General features: G+C 46.1%; 1 protein-coding gene across 3 annotated transcripts in view; it reads right to left on the bottom strand.

Annotated features, from left to right (window-relative positions):
* Positions 1–12,862: 12,862 nt before the first annotated feature.
* The window catches only part of AUTS2 (activator of transcription and developmental regulator AUTS2), a 1,182,161-nt gene continuing 1,173,151 nt past the window's right edge, over positions 12,863–21,872 (bottom strand). For 2 of the 3 annotated variants that reach the window (XM_012764362.3, XM_012764369.3), the window contains 4 exons: positions 20,777–20,854; positions 19,624–19,707; positions 18,287–18,509; positions 13,694–15,989 (listed from right to left, as the gene is read on the bottom strand). In XM_012764362.3, coding sequence (XP_012619816.2) covers positions 14,741–15,989; positions 18,287–18,509; positions 19,624–19,707; positions 20,777–20,854 — 1,634 coding nt within the window. In that variant the 3' untranslated portion in view covers positions 13,694–14,740. Of the gene's footprint in view, positions 15,990–18,286; positions 18,510–19,623; positions 19,708–20,776; positions 20,855–21,872 lie in introns of all 3 variants that reach the window. The other variant, XM_012764364.3, reaches the window with a different exon arrangement.

The raw sequence follows: 21,872 nt of genomic DNA, 5'->3' as shown, positions 1-21,872 counted from the left end.
AAAGCAAGGATTAGCAAACTATGGTCCAGGGATAGCAAACTATGAGGCCAATCTCATCCACTGCCTGTTTTTGTAACATTTTCTGTAGTTCAGAGGGTGAATTCATTTACGTATTATCTATGGCTCCTTTCACACTACGATAGCTGAGTTGAGTAGTTTCATCAAAGACTGTATTGCTCATAAAGCCTAAAATATGTATTACCTGGCCCTTTATAGAAAATCCATGCTAACCCCTAATCTAAAGGATTAAAAAATAAAACGTATTATATATTTTACTCAAATTGTACAGAATTTGAATAAGTTTCCATTAAGAAAGTAAAGAAAATATTTAAAAAATTAAAATTACTTTGCCTGTTTTCAGTTCCTTTTAAATATTTTCTCAAAATTAGAAGTCAACATATAAATTACAACTAATGGATATCAGAGTTTTATATTAAAATTATTGAAATAATGGTGCCCGATTCAATAATACCATTTTGAAATGTGAAAATATTTTAAATGTTAGTAAATATTTTCAAAAAATGTAACTATTAGCAATTCTTGCTTGTTATCATTGTAAAGAGTCAGCATTGTGTCCCCCCCCCCTTGTTACATCTGGTCCTACGTGTATAGAAATTCAAGAGTAATAATAATTGTTTATTATTGCAAAATGCTCTTCAGATGCCACATGCAAGTGCTGTGCACTGTGCTAATTCATGAGTGCATCGAGATCCACGAATTAGAATAGCAACAAGAGTGAGAAACTGGAAGCTCAACACTGGGAAACAATACTGCATTATGCAAGAATCTATTGTATCAATGCTATCTCCAGGGGAAGGGGTTGACAGGTTAATTAAATAGGTTTTTCTTTTGTAGAAGTGTTCCCACCACGGAAATCCTCCCTGCTCTCTGAAGCCAACTGTCTCCAGTACTGGCATAAACAACCTTTATGGCATTTGGAAACAGCTACTCTTTTTCCCCCTCTTCAATTTTATTACCCTCTTAGCAACATCTCCCCATTTCCCACAACTCCCACCCCCCACCAGCCCCTGGCTTCCACCGTTCTACTCTGCCCCTGTGAGTTCAACTGGTTTTAGATTCTGCATGTTAAATGAGCTCATGCAGTATTTGTCTTTCTGTGCCTGGCTTGTTTCATTTAGCATTATGTCCTCCAGCCACATTCATGTTGTTGTAAATGACAAGATTTCTTTCTTTGTTGAGGCTGAGTAGTATTCCACTGCGTGTATCTCCGTATCTTGGCGATTGTAAGTAGTATTGCAGTGAGTGCAGAAATCCCTTTGACAAACTGACTTCAATTCTTTTTGGATATACACCCAGAAGTCGGATTGCTGAATTATAGGGTAGTTCTGTTTTTAACCCTTTGCACTTGGATGTTGAGTGTGACTCGACACGGTTAGCAAAAATTATAGAGATTAAACTTACTCTTTGAATATATCAATAATTTGAAATATAAAAAAATCCAAATAAATAAGTTTGTATGAAAAGAAACTCCAGTTTTTTATTCTACTGCCGCGCTTTGTAAAATCGGGGGTATTTAAAAAATTAAATCCCGAGTAGAATAAAGGAATCAAGAAAAAAGCAAGCGAGTGCAAAGGGTTAATTTTGTGAGGAACTTCCATACTGTTTTTCATATGGCTGTACTAATTTACATTGCCACCAACAGTGTGCAAGAGTTGCTTTTTCTCCACATTCTCACCAACACTTTGTTATTTTTGTCTTTTTATAATGATCATTCTAACAGGTGTGAGGCGATATCTCCTTTGTGGTTTTAATTTGCATTTCCCTGATGACTAGTACTGTTGAACATTTAAAAAATATACCTCTCAGCCATTTGTATGTCTTCTTTTGAGAAATGTCTATTTGGATCCTTTGCTCATTTTTTAATTGGGGTACTTGTTTTTTCTATTGAGTTGTTTAATTTCCTTACATATTTTGGATATTAACCCCCATAAGAGGTATGATTTGCAGATATTGTCCTCCATTCTGTAGGTTGTCTATTCACTCTGTTGATTGTTTCCTTTGCTGTGCAGAAGTTTTCTAGCTTTCTAGCAATCCCATCTGTATATTTTTTTTATTTTTGTTGCCTGTGCTATTGGGGTCATATTAAAAAAAAAATCATTGGCCAGATCAATGTCAAAGAGTTTTTCCCCAGGTGTTTTCTCTTAGAAGTTTTACAGTTTCAGATCTTACATTTTAGTCTTTAATCCATTTAGTTGACTTTTGTATATGATGTGAGATAAGGGTCCAATTTTATTATTCTGCATGTGGATATACAGTTTTTCCAACACCATTTATTGAAGAGACAGTTCTTTTCCCATTGTGTGCTCTTGTCATCTTTGTCCAAAATCAATTGCATGGATTTATTTCTAGGATCTCTATTCTGTTCCAATGGTCTGTGTGTCTATTATCATGCCAGTGATAGGGTGTTGAGATCATAGCACACTGCAGCCTCAAACTCCTAGCCTCAAGCAATCCTTCTGCTTCAGCCTCACAAGTAGCTAGGATTACAGGTGCCACTGTGCCTGGCGTTACCATGCTGTTTTGATTACTATATCAGTGTAATATATTTTGAAATCAGGTAGTGTGGTGCCTCCAGCTTTGTTCTTTTTGCTCAAGATTGCTTTAGCTATTTGGATTCCTTTGTGGTTCCATAAAAATTTTAGGATTTGTCTTTCTATTTCTGTGAAAAATGTCTTTGGAATTTTGATAGGGATTGCATTGAATCTGTGAATTGCTTTGGATAGTATGGATATTTTAATAATATTAATTCTCTAATCCATGAACATGAGATATCTTTTCATTTATTTATTTCTTCTTCAATTTCTTTCATCAGTACTTTATAGTTTTTGGTGTATAAGTCCTTTACCCCCTTGGTTAAATTTATTCCTAAGTATTATTATCTTTTTGATGCTATCATAAATGAGATGGTCTCCTTGATTTCTTTTTCAGATAGTTTGCTGTTAGTGTATAGAAACCACAGCTACTACTACTGATTTTTGTATGTTGACTCTGTATCCCGGAGCACCTGCCCTTTGTCTTGAGGACACAGGGTAAGAGATGTGGAGAAGCTAGTCCCTGGGGCATAGCTGGTATTAGTCATATGAACAAAAGTTCTCTGAAAAGGAATTTGAAGGAAAGAGACGTTATTCTAGTGAGAAGTTTGCATGATCTTGTGGGGAGATGCAGTCTTTGGTATAAAGGGAAGATGTGTTCCAGAGAACAAAGGGAGGGTCCAAGTTTCATAGTGAAAGTTTTCACCCAGGTTCCCAATCAGGTCTGTTTTATGCAAAAGAAGGATTCAAACTTACTTAGATGTTAAAGATCAACATAGCTGAGTTCTGATTGGTTGATAAAGCTGAGCCCTGATTGATCAATACATCTGAATCCTGATTGGTTGGCTCAGGTGAGCTCTGAAAGTTCCAAAAGTTCCAAAGTTAAACAAAGGTGTGGGTTTGCTAGGAACTTAAGAGTATGTGTATAACCTCTGGTCACCAAATGGCTGTTTGGTGACCTATTTAAAATTTAGGCCCAGTTAGCCTCTTGGGACCCATCTTGAAGAACTGGCTCTTTCAGGTTCACATTTGGTCATAGTCATGTTTAGGGAAGTAGTAACTATTCCACTGTGACATGCTGCATACTGAGTCCCAAGTGACAGGGGTGGCCCTGTGTTTTTAATAAATGTGTGTGTGTGTGTCCAGGTAAAAGGCCCCTCCTGCCCAAGTCTAACAGTGGTACAGGCTCAGCCTCCAGGAGAGACATCTTGACCCTTGGGCATTTGGGTTTTTAAACTGCATAATTAGGAATGCACTAACTCCTTCTATGGTGTCAACGGGGGCCAGGATATAATAGCAACATGATTTCTGGGAACCTCGGCTCCAGCCCTTTCGTGCCATATGAGAGTTCATGATTTCAGGAGACAGGCCTTGGGGAGATGGGGCTGGGTCTGTGCCTTCCAGTTTCCCAGGATTGATGGACTTCAGCTCTGGCTGTGGCTGGTTTTGAGGAAACTTCACAGGAAGCCAGGTCTTTTTCTAGAAGGCCAGTCTGAAGGGAATCAGTCTCAGATAAGCTAACCCTTGAAACCACCCTTTAGAAAATTAATAAAGGGCCACAAGGTGGGACTGTGGTAGGGGCCTGAACTCTGAAAAGGCATAGGAGCAGGTAAGATATATATATATGTATATATATGTATGTATATATATATATATGTGTGTGTATACATATATATACATATATATATATATATATATATATATATATATATATACAACCAGACATTGTCCCCTAGTTTGCTTTCCTGTAAGTGCTACTCAGGAGTCACATAGCTGATGGTCATGAAGATTCTTAGCTTCCTTCGTTGCTCCCATAGATGACACCACTGCTGTGAAACCCAAGGCTAGTTTTGGAGATATCTCCCAACCCTACATTCTGATGGACCCACTGACCCACACAGACCAGGGGCCCATACCAAGGAACTTACTCAACTGGTCTTTTCACCCCTATCCAGGAACTGACAACAGAAGAAGACAATTTCCACATCCCTCAGCTTATACCACCGAACCCAGCCAACCCACAGACCCAACTGCCTAGCCCTTTGCCCGCCAAACTATCTTTAAAAACCCTTTCTCCCTAATTCTTGGGGAGACAGATTTGAGAACTTCCTTCCTTCTCCTCTCATGGCACCTGTGACGTTAACTCTCTCTCTGCTGTAGCCCCTGCCGTCTCAGTGTATCGGCTTCCTGTTGAGCAGCAGGCAGTGAACCAGGAAAGTGGGAAAAAAACATGATTTCCAGGAAGCATTAAGGGCCCACTTGAAGTTCATGATCAGAGAAAAATGTTGTGCTTTTTGCTCACCCAGTCATGAGGTGGGCAGAGCAGTATTTAACCAAGGTTGGAGTTTAGCCAATATGGTATGTGGCTCAACAAAGCAAAAACATTGAGCATATTTGCAAGGGAATGATTATAACCATTCTCCAACTGGGGAAGGAGGGAAGTGAGCAAAGTGGGAAACCAGGGACAGTGCCAAGGTGGCACCAAAGGACTGTCGGGGTGGGGGTTCTAAGGGCAAAGAGAAAACTTCCCCATCACCCTTGGAAGATTCACCGAAAAATCAACTCACAATAAAGCAGATTAATAAGAGAAAAGCTGTACAAAGTTTTCTTAACGTGTATACATGGGAACCCTTGGAAAATGGACATTCCACTCTTCAATGAGGTACAGAGGTTTCTAAAGAATGGGGGCTTGACAGCAGAGAAGCAGGTTTGGGAGGGAGAAAGGAGAGGCTTGAGTGGTCTTGTTTTGTAAATGAAACCTTAAAGGTAGCAGCCCTCAGAGAGAATAGATGTTTCTTTTCAGACCTCAAAAGGTGTCAGACTCTCAGTTAATCTTTTCTAGGTGGGAAAAGGGTAGACCTGGCTTCATTCTCCACAGATGTGAATTTCCCCTGCAAAGACAGCTTTGCAGTGCTACTTCTACCTGTGAGACTACGGCAGCCATTTCAAAATATGCCCAAGAAATGTATTTCGGTGTAAAATATTTCAAATATCCCTCAGTGAGCTGCGAGAAGGGGGCCGGGGAGCAGTATCAGGATGAGACAGGGAGGGTGTGGCCATGGGCCTGAGCAAGGCTTGTAGAGGTGAGGATGTGAACATCACTGAGAATCTTGACTGACTTGCTCTGGGGGAAGGCAGTGAGCCAGGGAGAAGCTTGCAGGAGGAGGGGGAGTGGCCGGCAGATGATTGCACCCAGGGTGACAGGAGCTGGGGTGGTGGGAAGGGCAGGGAGGAGACTCCAAGAGCAGCAACCAGAGCAGGATGATGCCCCCTGCCGGCCTCAGGCCATGCGAAGAAGGTGTGGGGGAATACGGCCCATTCTAGAGAGCTGCAGGGGAGCGTGTCCTCAGGGGACAGCAGGATGGTGAAGGGAGGGTCCAGGGAAGCGAAGAGGGATGTGAATTAAAATAAAATCTTAAGCCCCCAGCTGACTGAGTGGACCCCCTTTGGCCAAGGGGAGCCCAGAAATGCCCTAAAGCTGAGTTGCTGGCCATGAGGAGGGAGGTCAGATATGCCTGGTCATGCCCCTCCCTTCTTGGAGATGTCCTTGGTGACTCATTAACAGGCCTAGGGCCACCCAGGGCAGGGCTGGAGCCACATCTTCATCTTCAGGTCCTCGGTTTACCTAACAAACGGCTTGAGTTTCCCTATACATCTGGTGACTTGTTTCTGCTCAGCAGACTCCTTATCTTAAAACATTCTAAGCCTTTAGACAAAGCTTCCTTTCTTTAACCAATTAGGAATCAAAGAGTCTTTAAACTCACACATAACCTTTGACCCCCACTTGGAGATGTCTGCTTTTCTGGGCCAAACCAATGTTCGCCGTCCATGGATTGACTTCTGACTTTGTGTGTAATTCCTGTCTCTCTAAAACGCAGAAAACCAAACTGTAACCTCACCATGGCAAGACCGCTTGCTCAAGTCTTCTTGGGTGTGGCTCTGGGCCATGGTCACCCAGACTGGGCTCAGAATAAACCTCTTTAAATTATTTTACAGAGTTTCGAGTTCTCTTCCTTTGACAGGGACACGAGAGTCCAGGCTGTGAGGAGGTGGGAGATTGGAGTCTGGACTCCAGACTGGGGGTGAAGGTGTGAAGAAGTCAGCCCTGAGCCCCAAGGCAAGGGGTGGGAGATGTGAGGGGGGCAGGGCTTGGGGCTGCCCCTGGCCCTGCAGGACGGAGGCCATGAGAGGGGTGAACAGGTCATTGCCTCCCGATGGTGGGAGCCTCTCGGAGCTCTAGGGAGGTGAAGGGGGCTGCAGGGCTGGACACTGCTCAGGGTCAAGTTCCTGGGTCTCTAAGAGGCGCCGAGGCTGGAAATGCGCTAAGCAGAGAGCGGGAGGAATTCACGTGGGCCTGAGGGCTTCCCGGGGCCACAGGAAGGATGTGGCGGCATCAGTGGTGGCTTTAGTCCTCAGTGGCATCTGCCCTCACTGGCACCAGATTGCTCTCCCGGAAACCTTATTACGGAAACTTGAGTAGTTCCCAGTTGCTCGCAGGACGAAGTCTCAGCCCTGGCGGGGGAGACTCAAGCCCTGGCCCCAGAGGCATGTCCGAATTTGGCTCTCAGAGCTCTCCCGAGATGCCGAGTCCTCCCTCTGACGTTACTTGCACTGTTCTCTTTTCATCTTGGCATCTCTTTTCTCCCTTGAACATTAGCGAACGAAATCCCACCCAGTCTCAGAAACATAACCTGTTTGGACTGAGAGAGAAATTAGAAACCAGCTGGCGAGCTCCAGTCCCCCACTGTCTTCCCAGCTTCAAGGCGAAGCAGCAGGCCGGTGGGGAGGCCGTGGCTGGCCCAGCCCGAGTCCATCCTGCGTCCCGGGTCCCCTCCACCCTGGGCACAGTAGCTGTGTCATTTGGCCCCAGCAGGAGGGCCCTGTGATGGGAACAGGGAGACATTTCCCAGGACTCTCAGTGGATCCTGGGGGCAGAAGCCGCATCTCACAGGCCTTCCAGAGCGAAGGAAAACGAGGCCACGGCAAAGTTAGCCGGGACGGGGATTTCCTTCCATGGACTCGACGACTTCCTTCTTCATGGCCACATCCTCGCTGCATTTATCCCTGTCTGTAGTCGTCCCAGTCAACTTGCTGCTTGTCTTCCCCCTGCATGTCAGGCAGGAGGGGCCGGTGCCATAGCCCCAGTGCCTGGCACGAGCCTGGCTGGCCGGACACCTTCTCTGCTGTCAAAGGCACATGTCCCCTCCCCTCCCCCATACGTTAGGGGTGTGTGGACTGCAGCAGGTGGCTTCGATGGTCACATTACTACAGATCCACTGGGGTCAAGATCCGTCTGAACGGATGGCTTATGGTTTCCAACGACTGTCAATCGATCGTGTTGAACGTCTATGATAGTTCTTCTTTAATAATTGGACACGAGAAGACTTTGATTTCAAGAACTTCCACATTAACTGTTTGCAGGCGCCCCCGTCGCACACTCGCCTGCTCACAGACGTCCGCCCAGCACGTGAGGGAACCGTGTGGAGGGTGCCGTGTGGGACCGGGAGGGCACGGGGCCACTGGGGAACGTGGGCCCAGTGGGTTTGCCTGCATAAAATGTGTTTTAAAACACTCTGCCTGCCCTCCATCCCCCAAAAAACATGTTTTTGGGTTGCTTTGGACTGCACAAGCCACGGTGTATATATTTTTAAATCAATCTTAGATGTATAGACGTGAATTCTTCATAATCCTTGGTTCGTGGCACCGTCTCACAGTGGGCCATGCACAACTCTGTTTCCTGCCTTCATTCATTCATTTCAGGCAGGGGCTCATTCCCAGTGTGTGTTAAGTGGGTAAATGACTGCTGTTTCTGCGTCGACTCAGCGAGCCTCTCTGCAGCAGCATGGGTGATGGGCACGGTACAGGTTCAAGAGGGCAACTGCCAGGTCTGCATCTATCAGGGGTCCTCAAACTTTTTAAACGGGGCCAGTTCACTGTCCCTCAGACCGCTGTAGGGCCGTTGGAGAGTGCAGAGCACATTCCACACATGCACACTGTGGGCCCGGGACAAGTCAGCTGCTAAGCAGGACAGGCAGCGGCACAAACACCCGCTGGGCCAGATAAATGTCCTAGGCGGGCCGCATGTGGCCCACGGGCCATAGTTGGAGGACCCCTGCTCCAGACTGTCTCTTAAAAAAAACAAATGGGAATATATGTAGTTTGAGGACTCCTGATCTAGTTCATGCTCACAGACACGGGCAAATTACTCCAACTCTTTGTGCCTCATTTCTTCTCACTTGTCTAGTCGGGGTTACCAACACCTACCTTGTAGGGTTGTTGAGAACATTACGGGGGAAGCACAGTTAGAAGCACATAGAAGTGTTTGACAGGGAACAGCACTCCATTAACACTGGCTCCCGTCGTCATTGCTGGGGACGGGTCAACGCCTCCGCTCCCTTCCTACTGCTAGCCATGTAGGAACTAGCAGTGATACCACAGAAGGGAGTCCAGACAGACCTGGATGCAGGCACACAAGGTCACCACCTCTTTACGATCTAGCAGGACCAAGGATCAGGCTGGACAGTCAGAGAACAGCTTTCTGTTCCCTGACAAATCTTTTGCAACTTTTGGCCAGAACTTTCCCTTGACCTTTATACTTGGTCTGAGCCAGCGGTTCTCAAACTTGACTGTGCATCGGCATCACCCAGAGGGCTTGTTCAAACCCGAATGGCTGGGCCCTACCCTCAGCGTTTTGTATTCAGGAGGCTGGAGGGGGTGCCGAGAATTTCTGTTTCTAATAGGTTTCCTGGTGCTGCTGCTGCTGCCGGCTCAGGGACCACACTTTGAGAACCACTGGTCTAAGCAGTTAACCATGATGGGGGACAAGGCGCAGGCAGGGGAAGCTTCATGGAGGTGGAGGTCTTTGAATATTTTCCAGATGAAGAGGTGCATGAGAGCCTAGTATCTACCGGGAATGGCACATGGGACAGGAAGCTGACAGGTCTCCAGGCACGACATGTACTGGTCCAAAGACTGGTCCACTTGGGTGACCTCTTTAAGTAGAGGATGGCAGGGGACCTGGGGGAGATGTGGTCACAGCTGGAGGCAGTGTGAAGGGAGGTTCAGCGAAGAGACCAGGTAGGGGCAGAAAACAGCCTTGACCTCAGCTTAGCTGAGTCTCACCCTCCTTTGTAGCTGGCAGGATTTCTAACGTCACACTCTTTTTCAAACCAGGAATCCAGAACCACGATTCACAGTGGTCATGAGATGGAAGTGGGTTGCAACCAGCATTTAAAAAAACTAGAAACAATGGAATAAAAAAATCGGAGCTCATTGCACATGAGAGTATGTTTCCTCAAAGTCGTTTCAGGTGTGTGTGTATTGACTTGTGACCATGTGGATCGCAGGGACAAGGGTGGCAAAGCCAGGGCTCTGTGCAGCCTTCGTTCACTGAACCAGCCTGGGGGAGCCTCTAGCACTGAGCCCAGCCAGGCACACACCACTCAACCCCCTGCTCTGAGCTGACACCCCAGTAAATACGTGGCCCTGTGAAACCCCTGAACAGGAGGGGCTGAGCGGAGGGTGGGGGAGAACAAGCCAAGGCCTCAGAGGGTTCCAATGAGGGAGGGATTTTGGAGACGGCTTTGAGCTTGACCTTGTAGAGCAGCTCAGATTCTGATACAGGACTGCTGGAAAGAGGGAAGAGCTCCTGCAGACACGTGGTGAGGAGAGGCTGCTGGGAAGCACGTGGAATTCAACTTGCCTGGCTGGAGCACAGGGTGTGCAAGGTAAACCAGGTTTAAAAATGAATCTGAGGCCCAGCATAGACACAAAATCCAAAGCTTTGAAGAGGCCTTTCAATATCAGCCAGCGAATTCAAGTTGCTGACGAGGAAACCGAAGCCTATTTGCTCAATACCTGCCTAGAACACAATACAGGCTTTGCAGGCTCCGTCCAGTGTTCTTCCAGGCCTCATCGGCATCTCCAAACACTGGCTCAGAGGCTTAACTTCACCTGTGTGCGTCAGGAAGTCAGTAAACATTCTGTGTAGGACACAGGTGGAGGCGCTGTGACAATACCCTGGGAGCCTCCCTTAACCAGGGGCTGCCCTAATTCACTCCTTCTTCCCCAGGTGAGAAACCTCTTGAGTTAGAAGCCCTGGAATCACTGACCCACTCCCTTTGGTCTTGGCAAACATTTCAGCATATCTTTAGCAAGGATCTTCAAGACACTGTAACTGGGACTGAGTTTAAAAAAAAAAAAATTCCCCTTTGTGTGGGCTATTCTCTACCCAATCTACAATTCCTATAAACTCTGGGACCGTATGCAACACAATTGCATGTGCGCACATTGGGCTTACAAATTTCATGTCTTTAGGCCTCATTTTGTTCAGATTGTCTCATCTTACACATAAACTGAGTTCCAGAGAGACTCTGTGTTTGCTCAGGGTCACTGATCTTGAAAGGTCTGGGTGGACCCAGACCTTGTGACTGCTGGCCCAATGGCTCCTTCTCACCAAGCTTCTTGTTGGAAAATTCTAGCATTTTGGGTACGAGATACTAAAACCTTGGCTTTGTGCATGTGATAGTGGTAAAGGAAGACCAACAATTTTATACCATGGAATTGACAGCCTTGGATAGTATAATTTTCTGGTAAATAAACACTGTTCTTTTGAAAGAAAACTTTCCATGTTTAAGACATTTTCAGAAATGCCTCAAATGATGGCAGTTTAAAAGACAGTGTATGAAAAAGCTCATGCCCCTTTTTTATACTAGAAATTTCCTTTCCTTCTAATATTGTCACTTTTGTTGTCCTCATCCCTTCAACTGATTTAATGCACTGAGGCCTAATTCGTTTTCAGGCAAGGGTACAAACACAAGAGAAGGCCTTGAGTGTCTTGCAACCGCATGGCTAATTGCACTGCAAAATTCTGTCTTAAATTTCTTTTTATGCTACATATGTATATAGCATCAACAATCGCATCTTATTTCCTCTCATCCACCTTGATTGAGGCAGAAAATGGATGAACAGCAAATGCTGTGGAAACACCCATCCCAAGTGGTAATTATTGCATCATTATATTCGCTATTTTCCTTGTCATGTACCATTAGAAGGTAACAAGATCATTGTCAGTCAAAGATTGTGGAGATAATTAGAGCATCTATAGGTTAGCAGGAAATCAAATTGGTGCTGGTGCCCATCAATGCCGAGGAGCTGAATGTAATTAGGGGGAAAATATGCAGAGGTTCAGATGAATAAAGCCCCAGGGATTAAATACCGTGACTGATTTGAGAGTTTGACTCTCCTGCGTTACGACATTGCAGATGGTGACATCAAAATAGGTGTACAATAGAAGGCAGTGAGTTCTGCCACCGACAGCGTCTGGAAGGTTCTGAGGATTTGCCTGACTGGAAAATCATGGTATGTAGCATGTTTTCCAGTCCACTAGTTTTTCTTGGTTATTTTCTCCAGGCTGGGGCCAGCATTCACGTTCAGTGCTGAGGGAAGCAGGCCACTCAAGCTGTCACTGCTCTGCCCATCGCTAGCGTCAGTCTGTAAGACCCCACCCCAGAGTCTTTTCCCCAGTGCCCTTGTCTCTCCCGTCACACCCAGAGCCCCGATTTCTCTTCATTCTATCTCTGGTTCACTCAGCAGTCACCCAAATCCTGCTAACCTGGACCGCTTCTGCCTCTCCCCGCCCAGGAAGATACAAACACCAATCCAGACGATCTCATCCAAACAGCAATTTCATCAGAATGATACAAGAAAATTTAACAATTTTTTACATCTTGAAAAAACAAAACAAAACAGATTTTAGAGGACAGGGAGAAGTCTGCAAACTGATGAGAAATATGCCACGTAATTCAACAAGACACAGAGAAAGCTGAGACAGGAAAAAAATATCTGGAAGGTCTTAAGTAACATATGATTGAGTCCACAGATTGAAATGCAGAGGAACAAACAAGCGAAAACCGTAGTCACAGGCCCTAAATCAGATTTCCTGTCAGCGCTGCTAAAGCAAGTGCTTAAGTTTCGAAGTAGGCCAGAGACTCAAAGGATACTTACTAACGTGGCCCACGCGTCCGTCCATCTACAAAATCCATAAGGACCTTTCCATGACTTTTACAGTGATTTGTTTAGAACATACCAAACAAACAAACAAAAAATCCACAGCTGACTGTGTGGGGCGCAAATGAATACCGAAACTAACCGTGGGTTGCTGAGTTAGGTAGTGTGGCCAGCCACCGCAGGTGAGCCTTGTTCTCACACGGGCTGGGTTCCAGGTGTTTCTTTTCAAGAGCCCGGTCTTGCACATATGGCTTCTTCCCTAAGGTAATGATGGCCATCTCACACAGACAAGCAGCTGGAAGCTTAGTTCACATTTTTTAATAACATGGCACAGTTTACATTACACAAGAAGGCTCCGCCGATGAGAACATGCTGAAGATTCAGTTGCTTCACTTTTCTTTTCACATAGGATCTAGAAAGGACTTTATTACATACAGGATAAACAGCAAAAAGGTCTGTATAGAACAATCTCTTTACAATACTGAAAGCTACCACTACAGTTCCAGTGTACATATTCCTTGGATTTTTTTTTCTTTTTAGCTGTTGTCTTTAAAAAAAAAAAAAACACTGCACAACATCTGGAGTTCACAAAATCTGAAGCTCACAACTAAACCTTCAGTTTACTACTAAAATAGATCTCTCTGCTTATTAGAAACAATGGTCTGTAGTTAACTTTTTTTTTTTGCAAAAACAGGATAACAACGTCAGATAGCACTTTAATATACTAGAAGACCAAATGGAACTAATTTTATTTCATACATATATTTTACAGTCCAGTAGACAAGATATATTGTATTTCTCTGCTAGTAAAGTCATATTCTCTCCAAATATGTAGACAAGAGGCTTAATGTATTATAAAAGTATTATGAAGAGACATTAAGATTGATGCAAACTCAAAAACGCACGCACACACAAGACTTTTTCTCTGCCACCTTTCACCCTCTGTAACTCTCGATGGCTCCACAGGTTGACCTGTTACAACTATTCCCAGACTTTATTACCAACTGGAATACAGTGAGTCACATTGGGAAATGTGCACCTTAACGTTATCAGTTATTGAATACCGTGAAAACATATCCATCATCTGAGAAAACTTGAAGCTTTCTTTCAGGATCTGTTTGGGTGTAATTCAATCTCATTACAAAACGAGGAAGTGTGTACAGATATGAAACAGGACACACTAAAAAAGGCATGGTTCCCACATGAGGTGTGTGTGAAGTCACGTGACTGATGGTGACAAGATTCTGGCGACCTGTTTGTGTCTGACAGACACCACCACCCATCCCCTGATTCTGGCATCTGACAAATCCCATCCTCCCTGGCACTGGTTGTTTGTGTCCTCAGTTACCTTTCCAGGGCTGCACTTTCCCCCAAAGCCCACAAGCAGCAACTTCAGATGCAAAGTTCCAGCCTGGGGTCCAATTTGCAAAATAGGATGTTTCTCCGTTTGAAAAAAAACAAGCAAGGAAAACAGAGTCATATCACGTAAGTGCTTGTTCAGGGAAAATATGACCTTAAGTATGTTGTAAATGGATTTGAAAAGGCTCCTTTGAGTTAGGTGGGCTTTTGTGAAAAGCCCTAACATTCATTGCATAGTTGAAGGGTTTAGCTGTCTATAACAATATATGGGAACACAGCCTTAGCAGACTGTGTTCACTGATATTAAGTTTGCAAATAGCACATTTTAAGAAGTATTAATGTATTATGTTACTTAATCTTTATCTATTTACATTTGTACAAAGTAAAGCTTTCATCTTACCCTTTTGCATATATGAACCATTAGCTCATGAGCAATCTTTCTTTACAGAACTATGTACACGGCCTTCCCTTCTCGTCTGAAAGAGCTTTGCATGATGGATGGTGTGGACTCCCCCCACCCCCCAGTTATCATCAAATTGGTGTGTGTTGTCATCTTCAGTTTTGGTTCAAATCAAAAAGTTTTATACGAGAAACAAAAAGAGTAGAAGACATGAGAACATATGACTTGGCTAAAAGATCTGAAAAATCTCAACATATAATATACAAAACATTTCAAAATCTGCACTGATCTATACAATTTTTACAAGGGGAAGAGGTGGGGGCTTCGCCCCAGTCCGTCCCGGTGCAGGAGTTGTGGCTCTCCCAAGTCTCTCGTCGGGTTTGCGCAGGGCTCCTCCCTCCCTTCCGAGCCTACTCGCGCCTTACCGAGCTTCGATATCCTTCAGCGTGTGGGAAGGCGGCCTCTCCCTTATCTCTGCCGACAGAGGAGTCGTCCTTCTGGGAGAGACCGGGCGGCCCCCCAGCGTGGAGATGAGCGGGGGAGGCGCGCTCAGCGCCGCCGCAGGGGGGGTCTTGTTGAGGAGTCCGTTCTGGTGCCCCGCGGTGGGGCTGATGCGGGGGTAGTGCATGCTGGGGAGTCCCGGGGTGATGAGGCCGGGGTGGGGCAGGTGTCCGTCCAGGGAGGCGGGGTGGACAGAGTGGAGCCGCGTGTGCTCGTAGTCTTCTCGGAGCATGTGCAAGCGCTCCCGCTCATCCAGGTGGCCTCCTCGCTCGTGTTCCCGCCGAGGGTCCACAGACAGAGGGTGGTGGTGGTGGTGGTGGTGGTGGTTATAGTCGTGAGGCTCCCTGTCCCGGAAGGAGCGCTCAGCTTCGTACAGCCGGGGAGTCGAGAGACGGTGCAGCGGGTCGTTCCTTAGCAGAAAGTCCCTGCCCAGCGGGTCTCTCCGGTGAATGTCAAGTTCTCGGTAAGGATCCCTCAAGGGGTCCCGTATGGGGTCCCAGTGGAAAGAGGGGTACGGGAAGCGCTCTCCACCCGGGATGGGACTGATGCCCATGAAGGGGGTCACCATTCGAGTCCTGTCCAGGCTGGTGATGCTGCTCATGGGGTGAATGCCGGCCACCCCCACGGTCATGGGCATCGAGGCCAAGGGCCCCGGATGCACGCTGGACGAGGAGTTTGCAGGAGGTGGCTCCGAAGACCGGTGGGTCTGTGGTGCCTCCGGAGGCAGGTCATGGTCTTCCTTCCGTTCCTCCTTCACCTTGACCTCTGAGCTCTTCTTGGGGTTCTCGTAGGCTGGCTCGCTCTTGCGCGGCTCAGCCTCCCGGCTCGAGGTGCTGTTGGGCCTGGTGCTCTCCACCACGGGGGTCCGCGCGTAGGGGGACGGCACCCGGGCCAGCTGCTTGGCCTCTTCGCCCGCGGCCCGCCCCTCTCGGCCGTGCGCGTCCTTCTCCGGCAGGTGCGCCTCCTTGGCCTTGTGCTCGTCGGCCGCCGGGTCCTTGCGGGATTCCGCGTGGTCTCTCTCCCGCTCTTTGGGTTTGTCTTTCTCACGAGCCTCGGCGTTCAAGTGACCCCTGATCTGTTCCGTGGAGCTGCGGTTATGTCCCAGGGCGTTCACCGGGAGGATAGGTGCTGGTGAAGGGTGGCTGGAGTGTCTTTTCTCGACGCTTTCCCTGTGGAGAAAAGAGGGAAACAAGGACGCAAATGAAATGGGCTTGCCGGCCTGGCAGGGGGCTGCCGGTGAAATGGCGGTGTGAGGAGGACAGGTTTGGGTCTGGCTCCCTCGGTCACCAGGCAGCGGACAAGCCCTGGGGAGGGCAAAGCCAGCCACCCTGACCTTACTTACCTAGATTTTAGAGGAAGCTTAATGGGAGTGGCACACTAGGGACGCAAGTGAGGGGACAGTCTGAGGGGAGAAATGATTCTCTCTGCGTGTAAGAGCCCCAGTCAAGATCACAGAGGCAGAGCTTTTGCAGGAAGCCAGAATGGCCCAGCGTGATCAATAAGGCAGTGATGTGGCAAGACCGCCCAGCTGTCAGAGTCTCAGGGTCAGTTGGTGTTAGGAATAACATTCCAAGAGCCCAAACACAAAGACAACTTTTCTTCCAGCCGTGCAACACAGAGCCAGCGAAAAGAAGAGTTTAACGTACATATTGGCTCCTCACAAGGACAAATGACCCATTTCAGAGTAAATAACGCTGATGCCATCTCCCAGATGTGGCATATGAGGGAGGCTTGAAAGGAAACCACAATTTCAGGACTTCTGGGTTGCAAAAAGCACTTCTGCATTAGGTAGGGTAAGAAAACCAAAATCTGATGAAAAGACAGAGGAAAGGCAGTAGGAAAAGCAGGTCTATAAACAGAAACCTCACGGAGGAAATTGAGAACAATTTTGGAGAGCATCTGTGAATGAAAATCTGAAGACCTTTAGAGACCTGTCTTGGAGGGGGCTCAAGAGTAGTGGGCAGAAAGTACAAAATGACACAATGACAATAAGGTGAAACTTGAAGAGTTAAGACTAAGAATCAGGGAAGTCTTAGGGACAGACCGAAGGCAGACACGGCCAATGTGAGGAGGGGGCAGGACACCATGCTGGCTGAGCAATGGCAGGATGAGAAGACCAGGGTGGCCACAGTGATAGAATTAAGGAGGGTTCCCCTACAAGCAAGTTGTAGAGGGCTGTAGAGGATAGGCTAAGAAGAGTAACTTTCAAGGGAAGAATGGAAGAGTATACTTTATCTATAAAGTTTCTTCACTTTAATCCAAGAGGCCATTTTTATTCCATCAAGAAAAATGTGGATGGGTTTCCTGGCCAGATTCTGCATCATACTCAGCGATGATGACTGTTTAAAGAGAGCTCGGGCTCTAGGGTTTGTCCACTTTGGCAGTTACAGCTCAGAGCTGAAAGTCACTAACAACCCTCCCATTGGGTAGGAGATTTATCATGCTGCCTAGAAGGAAAACTTGTCTTTTTCTTTTATAAGAAAGAAATCAGTCAGCACGATGGCCTATGATGACTGATCTACCACATTTAGAGCCTGTAAAGTTGAATTATTTTAAGTTCCTAGGATATACACATACAAACATACACACACTATACACAGAAAAGTTAAATTAAAGATTGGGATCAAATCTGAAAGTTAAGTGCCCTGGGATATTGTTATTAGGTATTTCCTGTCAAGCCCATCTTGTGCATGCCTGCTTATCAGTTCACTCAAACTGAAAATAGCCTAAAGAAAGAAAGAAAAAAAGAGATACTTTGTCAAGAATGCTTATGACATTTTCCACAAAAAATACTAAGATGTTTCCTCTTTAAGGCTACTTCTCTTTCAGGCATGGGTTACCAAGAACAGAGATAACCACGGGTAATAAAATTCATTATCCACTGGCAAAAGCAAACCAAAATGAAAACCAAAAATGCTTGTTGATGCTTCTCTAAATCTGGGTTAGTACAATTTCATTAGTCATCTGGGAGCCCCAGGCTTGGAGTCTGAACAAAATTTGAGAAAAATATGATGAGGTAATGCAAACATGGCTTTCTAAAAGAAAACAAAAAGAAAGCGAGGGAAAGAGAGAGGAAAAACCTATGGATGATTTAATGGACTGCACGAACTTGAAAGCAAATATGGTGTTGATTCATGCTGTGTGTGTCTGGCCCGAAGCTCCAACTCACTGTCTTTTAGAGAAAAGATTTCTATTAGGAGACACTAACGCTCACAGGGACATGGATGTGCTAAATGTGTACCTGCTTCTGAGACAGGAATCTGTCGCTATGCTCTAGTTATCTCCGGGCCACAAGGTGTTCGCTCCGGGACCGTGAGGGCTGCCGGCACTGGCTATGGGGACGAGCTGATGCTACGGGGCGGCTGAAGCTCAAGGCTGGGACAGGGAGGGAGGGCGGCCGGTCCCACTGGTACCTGGCGCAGAGCAGGCTCCCCCATTGGGACTCGAGAGCGGTTTCTTTCCGTACCTTTCTTTGTCATCTTTACTAACAGATGAGTCTCGTTTATCTACATCTCTATCTCTGTCATGAGCTGCAGCGGACGCGCTGCGCTCCAGCTCCCCTGGCTTCAGCCAGGGCGGAGGGGTCGGGAACGACGGAGGCGTTCGGTGCAGCCGGTTCCAGGGTTCGTGAGGGTTGCTAAAGTTCTGCACACTGGGGCCATCCTTGTGGCCGAACATTGAGTTGGGTGCTGAAATGGTGAAGTGGAGAACAAAAAGGTTTAAGAGAAATTATATAATCTGCTGTAATGAAGGTACTTACCAAAAAACTTTTAACAGCATTCAGAGTTAAAATGAATACATATTATTGGGAGCTGGAAAAGGAAAGGAGATTAACAAATTCATTAGAGGAACTCTTGTCCTACACTGGAGAGGTAGCTCACAGCTTTTTTTTTTTTTTTTTTTTTTAACCAAAAGCAAAGATGGGGCAGGGGAGACTAAAAAGGAAAGGGACCAAACAGGTGTCAAGATGACCTCATTAAACAAATCTGGTGCATGCAGAAGTTCAAGCATACAGAAGGGTATATGACGATGCTGTGACTTTGTATAATAACTCTGAATTTAGAGGAAACTCACGGTTTCCTCCACCTACCCACCACAGCCCTGGGACTCTTTCTGTAACTTTAGCAAACGAGAGCAAGTATTATCAGAGACCAGACGGGGCCGTGACCTACACAGATGCTCTCCTTGGTCTCCTTGCTCTAATTTAAACAGAGATGGAATTGGGATGGTATGCTCAGTTACATTTTAGGTCTCCCATCCCAGGAATACATGTTATGTGGCTTAAAAGAAAACAAGTTGCATATTCAGTGACTAAATAATGTTCAGAACATGAGCAGGGTTACAACTCTTCTCCTAATCTAAAGAGACTAGAACTGCACAGTCCTCCCAGATTATGGAGAAGAAAATGTCACCACCAACTCTTCGTTACACCAAGCCTGGTATTGTTTTCCTGCTATTATTGGTCATGCCTTTTTCAATTCCAGTAGTGCAAAGGCGAGATGAAATTTAAATATTGTGAGTTGTGGCCAAGGTCCCGGATAGCAGAGACAGGCTATGGATGAGTAAACTTTCTGTAGTGATCTACTACGTCACACCCTCACCCCGACCCTCGGTAACATGTCAACAGTGGGCTGTCCTTAAAATGGTGGTTTTGCACGCTTTTACCTAACTCCATTGATTATGACTGATTTTGCTATGACATAACCTAAATTTGTTTCCTTTGATCTAGAAAGCTCTTGAGCCATATCAGATTAGAGGAGATAAACAATCCAAAGCAGACTTTTAAAAGTTAAAGGTACTCACTAACTGAAGGATTTCCAAGTCCCCCGAAGGCATTGCCACCAACTGCTGCCAGGCCTGTGAACGTAGACGGCCGGTTAAAAGGCTCTGCAAACAAGATTGGAAGGAAGGAAATGGTCACAGATTCTGCTGTGTGAGGAACACAAAGCCTCCTGGGAGCTGGGGCAAGCAATGCAGGATCCTCCCTTCCCTATGGCCAGACCCGGTCTGCCCCACTTCTCCTACCGGATTGTGTACAAGGTTTTCATTGCACTTGGATTTAGGCCTTGGGTTAGCAACATATTTATGAGGGCTGTATTTTTCCAGAACTATGCATTATGCATCCCTCCTCTTTTGCCCAGTGGGGACACCACCCAAGCCATGATGGTCTAAGCTGCCTTCCTGCCCAGTCCCTCCTCCTCCAGGAATGCGCCATGCCAGTTCTACCGAAACAGAAATGACACATCTTAAGCCTCTCAATGCTAAACTTGTGAAGGCATGCCTATCTAGCAGGATGGATCTGTGCATACCATTTGGAAAGAAAGGGGGTTCCTGACAGCAGGAAATAAGGGTATTGAGTGTGCCACTGCAATAATGGCCCTGATACGGGCCATGGCTGAGCCACATCACAGCATGCATACCATTGCTTGCATCTGCCTGGACACTTGCAGAAAACAACAAATAAATAAAGGCCACAAAAAGCAGGCACCTTTGCTAGGAAGAGACAAATTAACAGGGAAGTGAAATGTGAAGTAACAAAACAAAGGTACTGCCTCCTTGTAACATCATCCTCTCTGTCTTTCCACCTCCTGGAGGTGACCTTAGCTAAAAGGCCAGAGGCCCTGGTCTTTTTCCAATGGGCAAGAACAGGCTACTGTAAACTCAGATTCCCTGAGATACCAAGGAATGGCTTTCCCTGTGGCACCATCAGTAACTTTGCACAGAACCACTATTGCATGCAGATCTGCCACCAAAAGAATGTGCTGGAAGAGACACTGAAATCTTGAAGATAGGACAGCATGTGTTGAAGGTCCTAAAAGAATAAGACCATCTTCCTAAGCAGTAAGTGAGGTGCCAGGACCATCGCTAGCTTGCTAGAGGTGCAGCAGGAGCATGGCAAACAGAGCAAACATGTCTGAAACACAGACGTCCATCCCATCGTTGCTGGGCAACTCACCAAGGTGAGCGGCAGGGTTAAGGAAGTTGCTGTGGTGAGGAGGTGGCCCGAAAGGAGTCCCAGACGGGTGTGCAGCACCTATTGAGTCAAACATAACAAAATCAGATTTTACCAACAGCCTACTTCTGGAAAGCAACTAGCTCCTGTTGTTTAAGTGCCCCAAGAGAAAGTATGTTAAAGTAAGGTCCTGGCTTAGGCGTACACAGTGCCCTGCTGGCAAGACATCAGGTAGAGAAAATGTTTTTGTTGAGAAGAAGAAAATAAATCACCACCTTTTCTCTTTCCCAGCGTGGCTGGCCAACCACCAAAAAGAGATGTTCCTTTTTTAAGCAAATGACACATAGTATTATCAACATGGAGATAATTGCCAGGGGTGGGGGTAGGGAGGGCCTATAACTAACCAAATTAAGTTTGGAGAAATACTGGATTAAAAACTGTTAAGCAAGGTTCTTTACTGAAGGACTCCTTGGAGCCATTAATATGCTTATAGCTTATTCATTCTCTGAGGGGGACATTTGGTCATGGAATACTTTCTTCATGAAGCATCTCATGAAGCATCTCAGGGGACAAATTCAGACACTTTATCATCCTTGGCTCTGAAGTGGCTGTCCTGACGCTGCAGATCTGGGCTGCAGTGCTCTGGGCCCTCACACAATCCCCTTTTCTGGAGAGTGTGTTCGTGCTTGTGCACCCACACTGCTGGTATGATGAGGTCTAACCCTATGAAACTCGCTGTGAGTTACACTAGGTTACAGGAAATGAAGTCCTCTGGTGCCTGTCAGTTTTCATTGCCAGGAAAACCTGGCTTATTCGTAAGTTTGTGGACACTAAAAATCTTATAACTAAGTTTTTGTTTTGCTTGCCAGAGAACTCGGGTTTAACTTAGTGGTCTTCTTTCTTTTGGTTTTCCCTTTATCCACATTTCCTCCTCTACTTTGTATTTTGTCCAATATGTATTTGTTTAAGATGCCTCAGATGCCTTCTTGAAGGAAGATGAGAAAGGAAGGGAAGAGGGAGAGAAAGAAAGTGTATTTACGTGAATCAGCAAAGGACAATATTTCCAAAAGCTTAGGGCACCATGCTGGCTTAATGCAAA

The sequence above is a fragment of the Microcebus murinus genome, chromosome 19, assembly GCF_040939455.1.
Source record: "Microcebus murinus isolate Inina chromosome 19, M.murinus_Inina_mat1.0, whole genome shotgun sequence".
Taxonomy (NCBI): domain Eukaryota; kingdom Metazoa; phylum Chordata; class Mammalia; order Primates; family Cheirogaleidae; genus Microcebus; species Microcebus murinus.
Note: the sequence above shows the minus strand (reverse complement) of the source record. Positions and strands in the feature narration are given on the sequence as shown.